This window comes from Punica granatum, chromosome 1 (genome assembly GCF_007655135.1).
Source record: "Punica granatum isolate Tunisia-2019 chromosome 1, ASM765513v2, whole genome shotgun sequence".
NCBI lineage: Eukaryota > Viridiplantae > Streptophyta > Magnoliopsida > Myrtales > Lythraceae > Punica > Punica granatum.
In genome coordinates, this window is record NC_045127.1 from 55,495,246 (window position 1) to 55,510,300 (window position 15,055).

Genomic DNA, 15,055 nt, shown 5'->3' on the forward strand with positions numbered 1-15,055 from the left:
AAGTATGTAACACCGCATGCAGCATGGGTATGATTCTTATATATATATGCTATATATATTAAGAGAAAAAAAAAACATGTATATCCTTTCATACTAAAATGAAGTTATTGAATATATTAATTATTAATATAATAAAGAAAATATAAATATGCCTTGACTATATATATATATATACATTCATAAATATCTATATATTTCCTACTATAGGAAACTATATTTTTACATTGGCATAATGTATCAAACAGCTAAACATATACATATATATATATATATGCCAATATAAAAATTACGACGTATCAAAGCATATATAGATTCCTATTCCTATAATATATATAGATTCCATTGTATATCAAATATTCCACATATATTTCACCATATAATATTTACATAATTAAATTGAGAATAAATAGGCAATTTGGTCTCTACTTTTACAACTTTTGCAGGTTACATCAATCAAATCCTTGACTTATTTTTTACATCAATTTGATCCTTGAGTTTGTCGATTTGCATCACTTTGATCCCCTACTTTTTCAATTTACATTAAATAGATCATTTTTACATCAATTACATCCTCCACTAAATAAGTTAGGCCACGCAATATACATCAAGCAGGTCTTTTGTGATACATCAATTAGGTCTTTCCGTCAAAATTCGTCTGACAGTGTTAACTAAGGAGTATGTTACATCATTTAGATCATTGCTTTCTTTTTTTATAATAAAATTTTTTTTAAAAAAAAAACTAAACTAAACTAGGCGCTAGCAGGGGTTCCCCTACCGACGACCTCTCCCTGGGGGGAGATCATCGGAGGGTCCACTGCCCAATAAACAAGTTGTCAGCAAGGGAAACCCCACCGAAGCTCTCCCCTCTATTCCCTCTGATTTTCCTCCATTTCGAAAAACATAGGGAACAAGGGCGAGCTTCGGTGAGGGCTCCCTTCAATTCTTTTTTTTCCCCTTAAAAAAGACGATGAAACCATGCCATTTTGAGTAGTGGACTCAATAAGGCGTCATTTCAACCTTTTTTTAAATGACAAAACGACATCATTTTGGGTCCATTCCTCAAAATGACGTCATTTTGTCGTCTTTCTAAAGACCCCATTTTTCATTTTCTTAATTTTTTTTCTATTAGACAGGAATAAAGGAAAATTAAAAAAATAAAAAAATGACCTAAACAATGTAACATGCTCCACAATTAACGTCATATTTAACACCATGATAACGGAATGATCTAATTGATATACCAAAAGAAGCTCTTTATGTATTTTGTGTAAAAAAGGACATAATTAATATAATGATAACTTAATTGATATAATTTCTTTTAGTGGAGGATGTAATTGATGTAATTTCCTTCAATGGAGAATGTAATTGACGTATAAGGACGAAATTGATGCAAAAAATAAATCATGAACTCGATTGATGTAACCTACGAAAGTCATGGACCAAATTGCCTATTTACTCTTAAATAAACGACACGGCTTCTCCACATATATATCGAAGATGATGATGATGATGCTGATGTCGGAGGTTGCTAGGCTTAAAAATGAAAAAAAAAGAAAATTCGGAGGGCAAACCAGTCTTTTCAGGAAACCTACCATTCAAACAGTTTTGCAGGTCTTGGCGCCGTGCCATGACCGACGGGCAGATCAGAGGGAGACTGATTATGATGAAATTGCAGGAGCCGTTCGGTCAAAAAGGGTCCTCCCGTCTCTCCTCCTTCCTTCTCCCAGGAGGGAAGATATCAGACTCCCTTTTTCTCCTTGCCGCTTCCATGCCCTCACGGCAGGGCAGCAGCACATACTGAAACCGAGATAGATAGATAATGGAGCGGGCATATTCATACTGAGAAAAACAGACAGACAGAGAGAGCATCTGATTAACTTGCCGGATCGACATCTGAGTATCTTGTTCTACGGTAAGTTTCTCTTTCCAGCTCTTTTCATTTCTTCTCTGCTTCTGAATCTTGAAAGAGCGAGCCAACCCCATCTGGGACAATCGTGATTCATAAAACAGGTAGCCTTAAGCATCCTTCCTTGGTTGGCTAGATCAACCATGAGTCTTCTTCTTAAGGTTCCAATCCACTTAATAACAGACAGCCCCTCCATAAACTTGATTTCAATAACCCGTCTTCTTTCAATTCACTGTACTTTTGCTCTCCTACAAGAAAGATGGAAAAAAAAAAAAAGACAGCACAGTCCTACAGATGACCCAAACCTCAGACTTTCCAAACCAATTCTTTCTAGTCTGATCTTTTATTTCACTCTTCTTTCTACTCGAGTTATTATCACATTACAAGAACAATTAAGAACTGATCATACATAAAACCAAACACATGTAGCACTAATATCCAACAGAGGAAACAGTCAGAACAACTCAGAATCGTGACAATATTCCCTCTCTACCCCACCATTAACCTTGCACCTCCCTCAGATTGGAAGATCAATCCCTCATGGTCTGGTCTCTTCCCTCTTACTCTTCGCCTGGCATCACATTCAAGGTTCAATTCGTCAAAAACCTCCTTCAGGCCTCACACTTTTCACATATTTTGAATGTGTATCAGCGGATTGGGTGGTACTGTGTGATCCCCCGCTTTGGAGGCAACTTCCTCAGGATGAACAGAACCAAAGAAGATGGCAGAATCTCCACCAACTGCAACACAGCATAACAGGAACAACTAGACTTGCTCAACAGTACATCAGAAGAAGAGAATAACTAAATGCTAAAAAGCAACAGTCATGCAACCATGGCTTCTCTGAGGAAACTATAAAACTACCAACCTCTGAAAACGGAAAACCTACTGTGACTCTTTAAACAGGTGCGTATCCATATGTTCCAAATGTTATATGTGTCAGTAAGGTCTCCATTTTCTTGCAAGTGATTAAAAAAAGAAAGAGAGAGAGAGAGAGAGAGAGAATATGCATGAAGACTTAGGATCCATTGATCTCTCTCATGAATAGCAAAAACCAGGGTTTTCAATTTTATTAGTTCCCTAGGTAAATAGTCTTAACGGGAGGATGTATACCAAACAATTTCTGATGTCTCCATAATCTATTGGTATTTATATTAAACGTCTAACTTTACGTAATTTTTTCAAAGAATGAAACATCTTCTGTTTGTTACATACTTACATATGCTTAATTCAGAAATTTTTTTCAAAACATTCAGTTTTGCTACATGAATTAGAAATTAGTAGGCCAATGAAAAGCTTACCAGATAGTATATGAAGTTTAGAACTGGGTGGTCCAAAAGATCCAGGTCTGCTGCTTTATCAAAAGCATTAAAGCACATCTGCAGCATTGAGAGCATATATTAGAAAGTGACAATCAAAACAATAACCAGCAGCACCTAGATCTGGGCAAAAACAGTCACTGTAGCTAGCTCATATCACTAATAACTAGTGGAAGTCCATCTTGTCAGTTGGGACATTTAACAAAAAAGATTTTTGGCTTTATGACCTGCCAACATATTTATAGTATGCTTGGCAGCCAAGTGTCATGCATGTTAACATAAAACCTCCCCTCACTCTAAAAATTATGGATCCTTCGAAGTTGATGAGTCAGAACAAAGCCCAATAACATGCAACTCACCATTATGCACCTGATAAGGAAGCATGAGAAACATATGGTTGTCACGTAGCCAACCTGCATATTGAAAAATCAAGAGCTTAAAGACCACAAAAATAACAGTGCGGTATTTGCATAATTTTCTAATGAAAAATGTACCTCTTGCAACTTCTTACGCCGGCCTTTTGATTCCACAGGGAATCGCTGCAACATCAAGAAGAGTCTGCCAAAATGAAACAAAGCAAATAACTATTTGCAAGGTTTTATTTTTTTTAATGTAATCACAAGCAGCCAATTTTTAGATAAAAAGACACTAATTCATGAGCAACTTTAAGCAGTTCAGCCACTTCAACAAGGAGGTAACTTATAGCAGACACACAATAAAGGTACATACTTTTGGATACTTTACTCAAGATCATTCTTGCAGATGCATAAGAATTTGCATCAATTATATTTTTTACGTGGTTTAGTCCACAGCCAATGGCTCGAGGACCACTATAAGCGCGAAATTAAGATTAATTACAGGATTGGTGGGAAGATAATAGGCTAAACCAAGTTCCCGAAGGCATGTTCTGGGAAGTGAAGGCTCTGTAGACTCAGAAAGGGGCCTGTTAAGAAGGCCCAAAAGTCTTCCTGACCTTTTTTATTTGGCTTGAGCGCATACCGTTGACTACCCTCAAACGCCAAAATAAATGGACAAGAGGAGCCACATTATTGGTTAACAACCACCACATCTCTACAATAAATAACCTGAAATAATCAAAGTTTAAGATTGTTCAGATTCTAATTGGTATATGAGTTCTTAAATTCTCATTGACAAACTCAGCCGCAGAACCATCTTCCAGCCAATTCCTCCAACTAAAAGTGTTCGTTCTTATTGAGACATGTAACCGTTTCCTTCCTTGACGTTCACTAATTTCTCTCTTTCCATAGGGACTTAGTCTAAGGTCCAACCCCGAGCTAATCCTTCTCTACTTTATTCCTACTGCTCTTGGCATTATTAGTGTATAATGTTAATCCTCCCTTCTTACAAGAAACCTGACTTAATCCTATAAAGTAATATATGCCCCATGCAAATGCTAGCCTCGGCTGCTAAAGGCATGCCCATCCATGTTTAGGGAAAAATTCTCTTTTGGCAGCTAGCTTTGTTGCGCTAACATTACTGCTTCCACAGCAAAATCAACTTGGTTGTCCTAATCTCTTTCCCAGCATATTGGCTGACTAGTTAAATTGACTAACATGCAAGAGGCCCCCCATCAATCGTGACGGGTGATGGTTCAATTAAGCAAAGTCTTCACTTAGTCGGGAAAGAGTTGTACTGACTATGTTCAATTGCGCAGACACGTGCAGAGATCTCAAAAACCAAACTCTCCAGAGCAAATTTAGAAATTGCAAATAGGATGTCCTTGGAACTTTATGGAAAACCTGTGTGATTCGGCCACAAGACACTATAAACTATAGAACAACCATGCATAGGGTTTCCTGCCATAGCGTCATGCCGTCACCCTAGGAGACTTCAAGTCTAAGCAGAATCTATTTATAGATTCTGAGAACAAAATAACTAAGTTGTTCATCAAAACTTTAGCCAACTAAGTGCTCGCAGGAAAGGAGGGAGGGGGGGTGGAGATGTGAAGAAGAGCACTGTAACATAGGGTTACATTGGCCAGCCAACCTTACTCGGATTCATGAAACAGACCATGGAACCAAACTGGTTCATAAAAACCTATATTTTTTTTTGCTGAATAAAAACCTATATATTTGACTTTAGGCGAATTAGTAACTTTATGTAGAGCATTTTGAATGCTCCAATGAGGCAGCAACTTAAGTATATTCCTCAAATCATATAAACAGCTTATAATAGCTCAAAGAAAAGCATTTTTTTGGCATTAATTAATTCTCTACAAACCCATTCCTTATTCTGAAGGTGTTGTATTCCAACAGACACTGAACAAATACACATAATCAACCAAGGAAAAATTCGTTCAGTCTCACATAATCGACCGAGTAAATATTTTTTGACCACCAAGCAAATAAATATTTGCACAACTATCCAATCAGACAAGCATGAATTTTTAGCAGGAAATTGCAATGCAGAGGCAATCACCTTCCCCCATAAAGAAGAAATCCAAGGGCTGCAAATAGAGAGACACCTGCCAGAAGATAGAGAGACAGCAGAATGTATTGGTGTGACTGAGCAACTAGCTGACTAGCCATTACAGAAAAAATACAGGGTTAAAGGCCAGTTACCAGCAAAGAACATTTTCGAGAGAACAATCACTGCATGAACAGGCTTCCACCACAATATCAGCCACATGGCAATCTGAACAATATGTTTCAAAATTATATTATGTTAGAGATGCTGATACCTCTAAATGAAAGAATAGTTTCACAGTTCAAAGCCACAAAAGTGAACATATAATTGCACTGAAGACAACATATTACTCAAGTAATAGCAATCTTCAAGATAATAGAAGCAATGACAATCTGTTATATGATATTGGTAGAAAAATGAGCAAAAAGAAGGGAAAAAGTAGCTACTAGCCTTTCCGAAGAGGACTTGGCTATATATATAAAGTTCTGCTTTATCTTACCAGTGAGGAGTTATCTAGATGCTCGAGGTCTCTAAATAATAGGAAAAATAAGTTAGCTACTCGATAGCTACTTGTTTGCTCAAACTTGACTCATCAATGTTGGAGCTCAATCTATGTTTAGTAACTGAATAGCTGTTCCAAATTTCAAATGTGAGCAACTAGCTAAAATACCAGTTCCAAGAGGGTAATTTCTAAATGTGCATTTGTACCCTTCCTTCCCCTGGGAAACCTTGCTGTTTTCTGAACTGTCTCACTTTGGCTGTCTCCATTATGCAAGTCTCAAAGAAAATTTACCCTTTCTGACTTGCCAAAGAAAAGAAAAAACTAATTTTAACTACCCATAACCTCATTATACTAAAAGTGAGACGAACAAGCAACACAATCCTACAAATTTGTGATAGTCCAGGCCTACAGTCAAAAGGATTTTACATTTTAGAAATTAATTAGTGTAGGCAAACGATACGCTATTCATGGGTTTTCTTAAGCATTCATTTGAAAATTTCAACCTAAATATTGGCTTTGTTCATCCGAGAATAATTATTTCCACGACAAGGAAATTACATGTATATTGACTTTTAGACTGGGCGATAACTATATTCTTCAGACTAGTATCATAGCTTAACAGAAAATTTCACATTTGAGGGAATCCATCCAGAGGATTGAAAGTTCAAGAAGAAAAACTTAATATTATTTTACATTCTTATTTCTTAAAGTAGCTTGCATTAACCACACACATACATTAGGTTGATGTACTGAGTCATCAATGATTAGGCTGGGCCAACACTTAGGGACGGCAATGGTGTTTGTGAAAAACCATATCCGCGGATAACCGCACCATTTTTAGCACCGATAACCGCACCAAATGGTTATGGTGCGGATATGGTTTTTAATTTCAAAAACCGCCACGGTGAAGTGCAAATATGATTTTGATGAAAAAATCGCGGATAAAACCGCACCACAATATTTACATTTTTATACATATAGATTGGACTAATTTTTCAACAACTTGTCCAAATCCAATCCTAATCCAACTTGATTTCTTAATTTATCTGTTAATATTAGCTAATAAAACTATAAAGATATAATACTAATCTAAGGATAATTTTTATATATAGGATTTTAATTAATTTATTTCTTTTAACTGTTATGTTTTTCTAGATTTTTATTTAACTTAATTTTGCGGTGCGGTGCGGTGCGGATAACTGCAGTTTTTTGGTGGTGAGGATATGATTTTCAATTTTCAAAACTGCAACGGATACGGTGCACAGTTTTATATCGCGGTTCGGTTGCGGTTCTCGTGGTATCCGCAGCACATCCACGCTGCTGCCATCCCTACCAACACTGATGCAGGAGCATTCACCAAGTTTATAATTTTAGTAGATTTTCATTTACTATGTCTTTGTCGTATTAATTATAATAAGGCTTGTCGTATTAATTATAATAAGGCTTTTAGAGGGTTAAAGTGATCATCAGGCTTGTGCTTTAAGGTTAGGATATTTAAGTGATCATGTGTTAGATGATCAGGGTTGGGGTTATATATATCTTATAGCCCCCCGGTATATATTGTCTTGCGAGCGATCACTATGGAAGTGTCATTAACATTTCCTAACCTAGAGATTCCAAATCCAGTTTTGTTTCTCTTGTTCCTACTTCACTTCTGATTCTCTTTCAATTCTGCACCCTTTTCATATTCACCCTACACCAGGCTGACTGAATATTGAATTTCATTTATACTCTCCCGTTAATACTAATACTGATACCAACTAAGCAGATCATTAATCAAGATCTATACTAACTCAACTACCTCTATCGAACTTTAATCTTGAGCAATCAGAATGAAAGGGATGAAGAGACAATTAGATTCCAGCATGAAGACATTTTGTTCGAATATACTCTGCTACTAAATAAATAATTACTTGCTGAATTAATCTAACTATACGTTAAGCGAGCAAGCAAATTTGTCAAAGCAGCTTACTACGTCACTTCAAATTCTGTGTGACATATTTCTCCAAAAATGACTTAAAGATGAGTGCAAAGGAACACCAAAAATGTATCGAGTGCCTAAAGCAGGCGACACAAGTTCTTTTATACAGAACGAGTCCAACTCCAGGCACCTAATTCTTTCTCTGTATAAAGAGGATGAGGATCAGCAGACAGAGAACTTCACCTGAACCGCATAAACCACAGCATTAATTGTAAAGAAACTTGGGCGAAGTCCATCAGTGGAAACAGCACGTGCCTGCAAGCCAAAATTACAGGTTATTCAACCGAAAAGCCAGAGAGAGGAAGGTGGGGAACTAATTAGAAATCATGACCTGATAATAGATCTCCGCCCAGAAGAGAACCAGGAGAGCGTATGTCGTGAAGAATGCAAGGCTTGGCATGTCGAGCAGTATGTGTTGGATTATCTGAAGAGGGGAGGGGAGTTGAGCTCTGTAAGTACAGCATCAGCAAAAAGGGATGCGTGAATACACTAGCAGATCGAGAGGCAGAGCAGATAGGTCAAACCTCGGGATGCAACTTCTGCACGTCCCGGCGGAAGACGAATACTAGTGATCTGACTGCACATTTAGAAGGGAAAGTCACACTCCGAGAGAGTTCAACAAACGGAACAAAGGCAACAATGAACAGGGAAGAGATTGAAGATTGTCAAAGCACAGACCTCCATTCACCAAGAAATTCAGAAAATGGAAGACTTTCTGGGTGGTCCAACCAAACTCCGGAACCCTCAGCTGTATCCGTACCAGTTGAATCTGTTGGCCCTCGCATCAAGAGGGTACGTAGGATAAGTAAAACTCAAATTCAGGCAAGTAAATGAGTAAAAATAACTTATGGGGATAGCGATAAGATCATCCGAAATGATCGATCAACAACCTAAGGCGACTATAGAGAGAAGCCAATCTCATGTAATTGAAATCGGATTATCATGAAAAGCAAGCCAGGTAAAATCAACCAAGCAAACAATACGTTCAATTGCTCACGGAGAAGAATGCAGGAAACCCTAACCGGATTGATGATACCCCAAAAGAACAAGGAAGACAAAAGAAAGAACTTGTACGACAACCCCTGATGGTAAATGGGAAAACCGTTACCAGCGCAACGGCGGCAACGGCGCCGTAGAAGGCGGCAAGAACGTGAAAGATGCGATCCTGCCAGAGGGGGGACCTGTTCACGTCCTCCCACCAATTGGAAGCGTCCGTCATCCCGTAGGACGGTACCATCCTCCCAACCCACCCCGCCTCTGCCTGCTCGACTCCCAGAACTCTTACCCTTTTGGAGCTTTTTTTATTTTTATTTTTGACACTCACTTTTTCCCTCTCCGCCTTTCCTTTCTTCAAGTATTGTCCCGTTCCACACAGCAACACTCTGGATGATGGGAATGGGATGTCTGTTTGTTCCTGCCGGAGAGGCGAGGGCTATTGCAATTTCTAATTTTCACCGCCTCTCTTCGTAACAGAGAGAAGATAATGGGTCATCATATCATATCATACTATACAAACTCGTCGAACGTGCGTTGCGCGTAGCTAGTCGAATTTCTCATGTAAACTGGCACGAGCCATCGCTCTTAGGTTGCGTTTTGATACGAAGGCATTCATCTAACCTCCATATTATAGCTAATTGGTTGCAAGTTTTAAATGGTAATCCATGTTACTTTGTCAGTATGTTGCTTATAAGAGGGGTGGCTATGTGAAGTACCAACAAAGTGGTAATCTCCTCTTTGTGGAATGCCCTCATATTCCGATCGACGTCATTATATATTTGAATAATTAAAAGTTTTATGAGTTGGACAGATATTACATATCTAGATAGTTAAGCATATAAATATTTATTAAAAGTAAATAAAAATTAACTTATTATGAAGTTTTTAAAAATTATTAGAATTGATTATATAATTATTTAAATATTTTATTTGGGGTATATATATGAGAGAATTAAATTAACGTATTTAACTATTTAAATAGTTAATTAATACTTATAAATAATTTATTTCAATTAAAAATATCAAATAACAAGTAATTTTTATTTGAAAACTTGTACTGGGTTTTAAAAATAAGTTGCTAATATTACCATTAATATTAATATTAATTTATTTAGCAAATCTTATATATATACTATTATTTAAGAGAATTTCTCGTATTGTAATTACTCATTTATTTTTTAAAGTCTAATCTTATTATAGACGCAATTCTTTTTTATTTTTCTACTTTCTATGATATGTAAAATAATAATAATAATAAAAGAACTTCCATCTCCAACTTAATCCATGTTTTCTTATTTTAATTGAAAAATGACTTCAAATTATATCAATTGTATAATCGATAATACATAATGTAAAGTAGAATTGGCCGATTTATTATGCATTAAATATATTACTATAAACATTCAATTTAATTTTGTTTTCTAAAAAATGATTCATAACAAAATGAATCTTAAAATTTTTATATACTAATAAATATAAGTTTTTTGTTATAGAAGATGATGCTCTAAAATATTTAAACAAGATTGTTGTCTGTAAGTATTTTACTCTTATTAACATTGCTAAAATCTAAGTACGTGTAATGTATAACTTTTACATCTATCATGTCAAATGAAGAAATTCGTATATATCATGATTTATTTAATATATTGTAGTTATAGTTCATCACAAAAATAATAAATATTAATAATTTTAAAGAAGCAAACTTACTTGTGCTTATTTGGATATGGACTATGATTTTGATTATAATCTTTTGTAAATATCTTCAAATTTATAAAATTTACATTTCTAGAAATATCATTGTAATTTAAACATTATATAAAAGATGTTATTTTTAGAAAAATGTATTAGGCATATCTATTTATTTATTTTATTATTATTTTTAAAAATAAAATACTTTATATGGTAATTGGTTTAGTTATCAACATGTATAATTTCTAATTGAAAATATTATGTGCTCATTAGAAAAATCACTTGCTGAAAGAATTTAAAATAATCCTTCCACATATTAATTTTATGACCTTCATTTATGTATAAAATTTTTAATTTTATTAATCTTAGTAGAATACATATTTATAAAATAGCAAACGCTTCAATTATGATATTTGTCTTCTAAAAGCATTTTAGTAGAACTTTTAATAAAACAAATATATTAAAAATCCTTGCATCGCACAGGTAGTAGGCGAGTGTAATTATGACTTAAACTATACACAAACGCATATATATACTATATAAAATTTATTCTCTATTTAATATGTTTTGTTTTTAGGTCATGTTATGCCCGTGAGACTTTCTAGTAATCAATTAGAGAATTACTTAATATAAAAAATATTATAATTATTAAGTAAAACATAATCTATTATTATTAATATTAATATTAATATAAATTATTTATTGCAATTAAAATAAATTAACTATTTAACTAATTTAAATTTTTCTAAATCTCTGTTTTATGAAGGGTATTTTAGCCAAAATTTCTTACATATGCGATAATCTAAATTTTGCTCCAAACATAATAATGGAAATCTATGGTAATATACGTCTAATTTTTCTTAGTATAGCGTATACAATAATGTGGATGTCCAGCTCTAGCGATAATGTATCTTGAGGTAATGCATATTACCACAAGAAAACTTCTCCTCTTCCTCTCCACTTTGGCGTGGTGCATTTGGGGGTGGTCTATCGCTCCCCCCCAATGATTGTGCATTCTCCCTCTTTGATCAAACTTAAGGCCGCGAGTGGCGGTGACCTTTGACTCCTCGAGTTACCGATGATAGCGAGATAGCTGTTGTAGCGGTGGTGCCGCTCCATGTCTGACCCTAACTAGCTAGTCGAACACCTCATGACCAGCGGCGGTAGCAGCTCCCCAACCTCCTCGTCTATCCGATCAGCTCTCCTCCTCCCCTACGATGGCAGCTTCTAATATGCAGCTACACTCCTCTACCCTAGCGATAGTATCCCGGCCCTCCATCTCAAAGATTGCACCTTAGTCTAACCAATCCTACCGCCCGCCTGAAAAAATCAACCTTTTGTGACTTTGCCTTTTTTTGTTGGTTTTTACAGGTTTCAGTTCCCCGATGTCAGTCGCCGATTTGAACCGATCAAGGAAGTCTGGTTGGTTTGATTTAACAATATGGTTGCCTTGGCTTCACTATCTCTAGTTTGAACCGATCAAGGAAGTCTAACTGCTTTGGTTTGATTGTCTAGGGATTGGGTTGTTAAGGGCTTGGTTGATTGATTAGATTTAGAGGTTATCATCTGTGAAAGGTTCTTATACCAAGTATCGGTGTAAGACTCATCTTGGCTCTGCTTCTCTATTTCCACAGTAGTAACATTATCTGTATGGATTGCTCTTTGTTATGCTTCATAGTTTTCACTAGGGTCCATATAGAGTGTAGATGCAAAAGGTTGAGAACGGATTACAGGAACTGTAGTTATGTTTATTTGATATGATTTAGCCACATGAACTTTCCTTTGCAGTGATCTTGGTGGATCTGATGTATTTTTTTATGTCTCTACAATTTACCCTCTCGGACATTTTCCTTTGTACCTGTTTTTGTTATCAATTGACTTTTTACCCAAGAAAAAGAAAAATGCAAACATATATGGACCAATCTAGCTTACACTAACATGGTTGTTGAGCATATGATCTCTTTCTTGGCTCAAACCTCCTAGTTAATGGCTCAAAACTCCTGGTTAATGATGAAAACCATCCTAGATCTACGGATCTTCTTGGGAATGATATAGTTTCCATCTGAAAACTGAGTGATTTGGCTTGGACACTATTTTGTAAAATTTGTGGATGTCAATCATTTTTTAGAGTCCACTCTTCTCGCAATGAAACTTCACTCCACATGATTAGTTCTAGGAGGACTAAATTTAACCGGATTATATATTTGTTTGTAAAAGAAGCATTTCTCCATTTAGGGCACGTTTGGTTTGCAGGAAATGGTAGGGAACGGAATACTCATTCCGACGTTTGGTTCATGAGAATGCGAAATAACTATTCCAGGTCGGAATAGCTATCCGGCTTGCACACGGAATTCGCGTGCCTCCCTCGATTGTCCGGAATGGGCATTCTTCATTCGAAAATTGGTGTGAAAAATAAAAAATGCCTTCAACTTTCTTGGGTTATTACAACGTAATGGCATCGAGCTTTTCTTCCCGCAGATTGGCCCGAGATCGACATAGGCTTCAACAGAGCTTTCTTCGATTCCTCCCTCATCCAGTTTGGCTTCCTCCCTCGACAAAAATCAACAACTGGAAAAGCCGAAGCTCCACTGCCGAAGCAACCAACAACCGGAAAGAGATAGCTCACGGACCAAATCAGAATCGGTGCAGGTAGGGTTGATTTCTCCTTCGATTCCACCCATTCTTGGTCTATTGACAGATTGATCACTGGTAATTCCACCCATTCCGAGTGATTGGCGAGGTTTCTTTGCTGATTGATCATTAGGGCTTTATTGATTGATTCCACGATGCAGTTAGGGCTTTGTTGATTGATTCCTCTACTCGAATTGCGGAGGTATTCCGGTGAGTGCCTTGTTTTTCCATTCGTTTGATTGATTCCTTCAGCTGCTCTGCCATGGAGTTTCGGTGCTCTTTCATTTGTTACTGTTTGAGCTGGAGAGATAGAACAGCAGGAATTAGGTTGTCTTGAAGGCATATTCTCCGGTTTTGATTCTTCTGAGGGGGCGATTTGGGGAAACGAATTTCCCTTTTCCTTTGCCCCGAAGTCATAGATGTGTTTGTTGAATGATATTTGTGTTTGTTCCTACTGCCTCGGTGATCAAATTGTTGTTTCCCACTGCCTTAATGCTGAAAGTGTTGTCTCCTACTGCCTCAGTGCTGGAAATGGTGTTTGCTGATTCATATGTGTGTTATTTGCTGTGGAAAGTGTTGTTTGTTCATACTGCCTCATTAACTGGAAGTAATCTTTTCTAGGTGGAAAGTGTTGTTTGTTCCTACTGCCTCATATGATGTTTGCTGATTCATATGTGTGTTATCTCATTAACTAAAAGTAATCTTTTCTAGGTGAATTTGTTGCTGTCGAGCTATCTTTTTGAGCGAGTATGCTTGCAGGCAAAGCATTCCCCCATCAAACAATGTGGGAGGTTGATATGTAGCTATATCGTGTTTGGATGTATTAAAATGTTTGTGTGTATGTTTTCCTCCTTCTATTGTTCAATATGTACTGCGTATGTCCCTTTGTTTTGGGATGAATGTTGTACTGTATATGTTAATTGTCAAGGAAAGTGTAACATTCCTCATCTTTGTTCTTATCACATTCTGCCTTGAGCATTTGATTATGAAATTCGTTGGTCCAAGGAACGAAACTTCTGCTAGTTTGACGGTGTTCATCTCCGGAAAATCAATGGAATTCGAGCAAAGTAACTTTGATCGATAATCGTTTTATTTTTCAAATTCTTAACGTGAAAATAGATTTACAAATAAATTCTCATCAAGGAATTGTGAAAAATGGATTTAAAAAAAGATTAGCATGTGAAAAACTACAATATTGAAGATTTTAAATCCGAATAGGATTAGTCTCAGTCCCCGAAAAAATAAATTTATTGTAAAAAGAAAATTATTGTAAGGAATACATAATCCTTAAGTAAAAATGGCTATTCTTTGTTAATTATTTAATTAATAATTAAATTATAATGTACGATAATTTTTTATTATAAGAGAATATGTTTTTATTAAGAAATTTTTTTTATTAATTGTTTAGATAATTATGCATATTAATTTATTAAAATAGTTATTTCTAATTATTACAATTAAAATATAATATTATTAATTCATTATTAATAAACATTTAAATATTAATAGTTTTACTATTTCTAATTTAAATAATTACTTTTATTAATAATCACAATTTTCATTAACTTTAATTAAAATAACTAATTTTTGAAAAATATTTAATT

General features: G+C 35.7%; 1 protein-coding gene and 2 long non-coding RNA genes across 3 annotated transcripts; 2 read left to right on the forward strand and 1 right to left on the reverse strand.

Moving 5' to 3' along the window:
* The first annotated feature begins 1,677 nt into the window (after positions 1-1,677).
* Positions 1,678-7,800, forward strand: LOC116196797. Its single transcript, XR_004154895.1, has 3 exons — positions 1,678-1,912; positions 2,558-2,812; positions 3,758-7,800. It is a non-coding gene; the product is annotated as an uncharacterized LOC116196797 (long non-coding RNA).
* On the reverse strand, positions 2,111-9,610 carry LOC116196787 (tobamovirus multiplication protein 3). The gene is made up of 11 exons (XM_031526692.1): positions 9,244-9,610; positions 8,814-8,904; positions 8,660-8,712; positions 8,467-8,559; positions 8,319-8,390; positions 5,808-5,880; positions 5,665-5,710; positions 3,720-3,783; positions 3,585-3,638; positions 3,208-3,285; positions 2,111-2,646 (listed from the first exon to the last, which is right to left on the reverse strand). Exons 1-11 carry the CDS (start codon positions 9,370-9,372, stop codon positions 2,554-2,556), a joined length of 846 nt encoding a protein of 281 aa, XP_031382552.1. The 5' UTR covers positions 9,373-9,610; the 3' UTR covers positions 2,111-2,553.
* A 1,443-nt stretch (positions 9,611-11,053) lies between these two features.
* Positions 11,054-14,398, forward strand: LOC116196803. Its single transcript, XR_004154896.1, has 2 exons — positions 11,054-13,223; positions 13,299-14,398. It is a non-coding gene; the product is annotated as an uncharacterized LOC116196803 (long non-coding RNA).
* Positions 14,399-15,055: the final 657 nt, after the last annotated feature.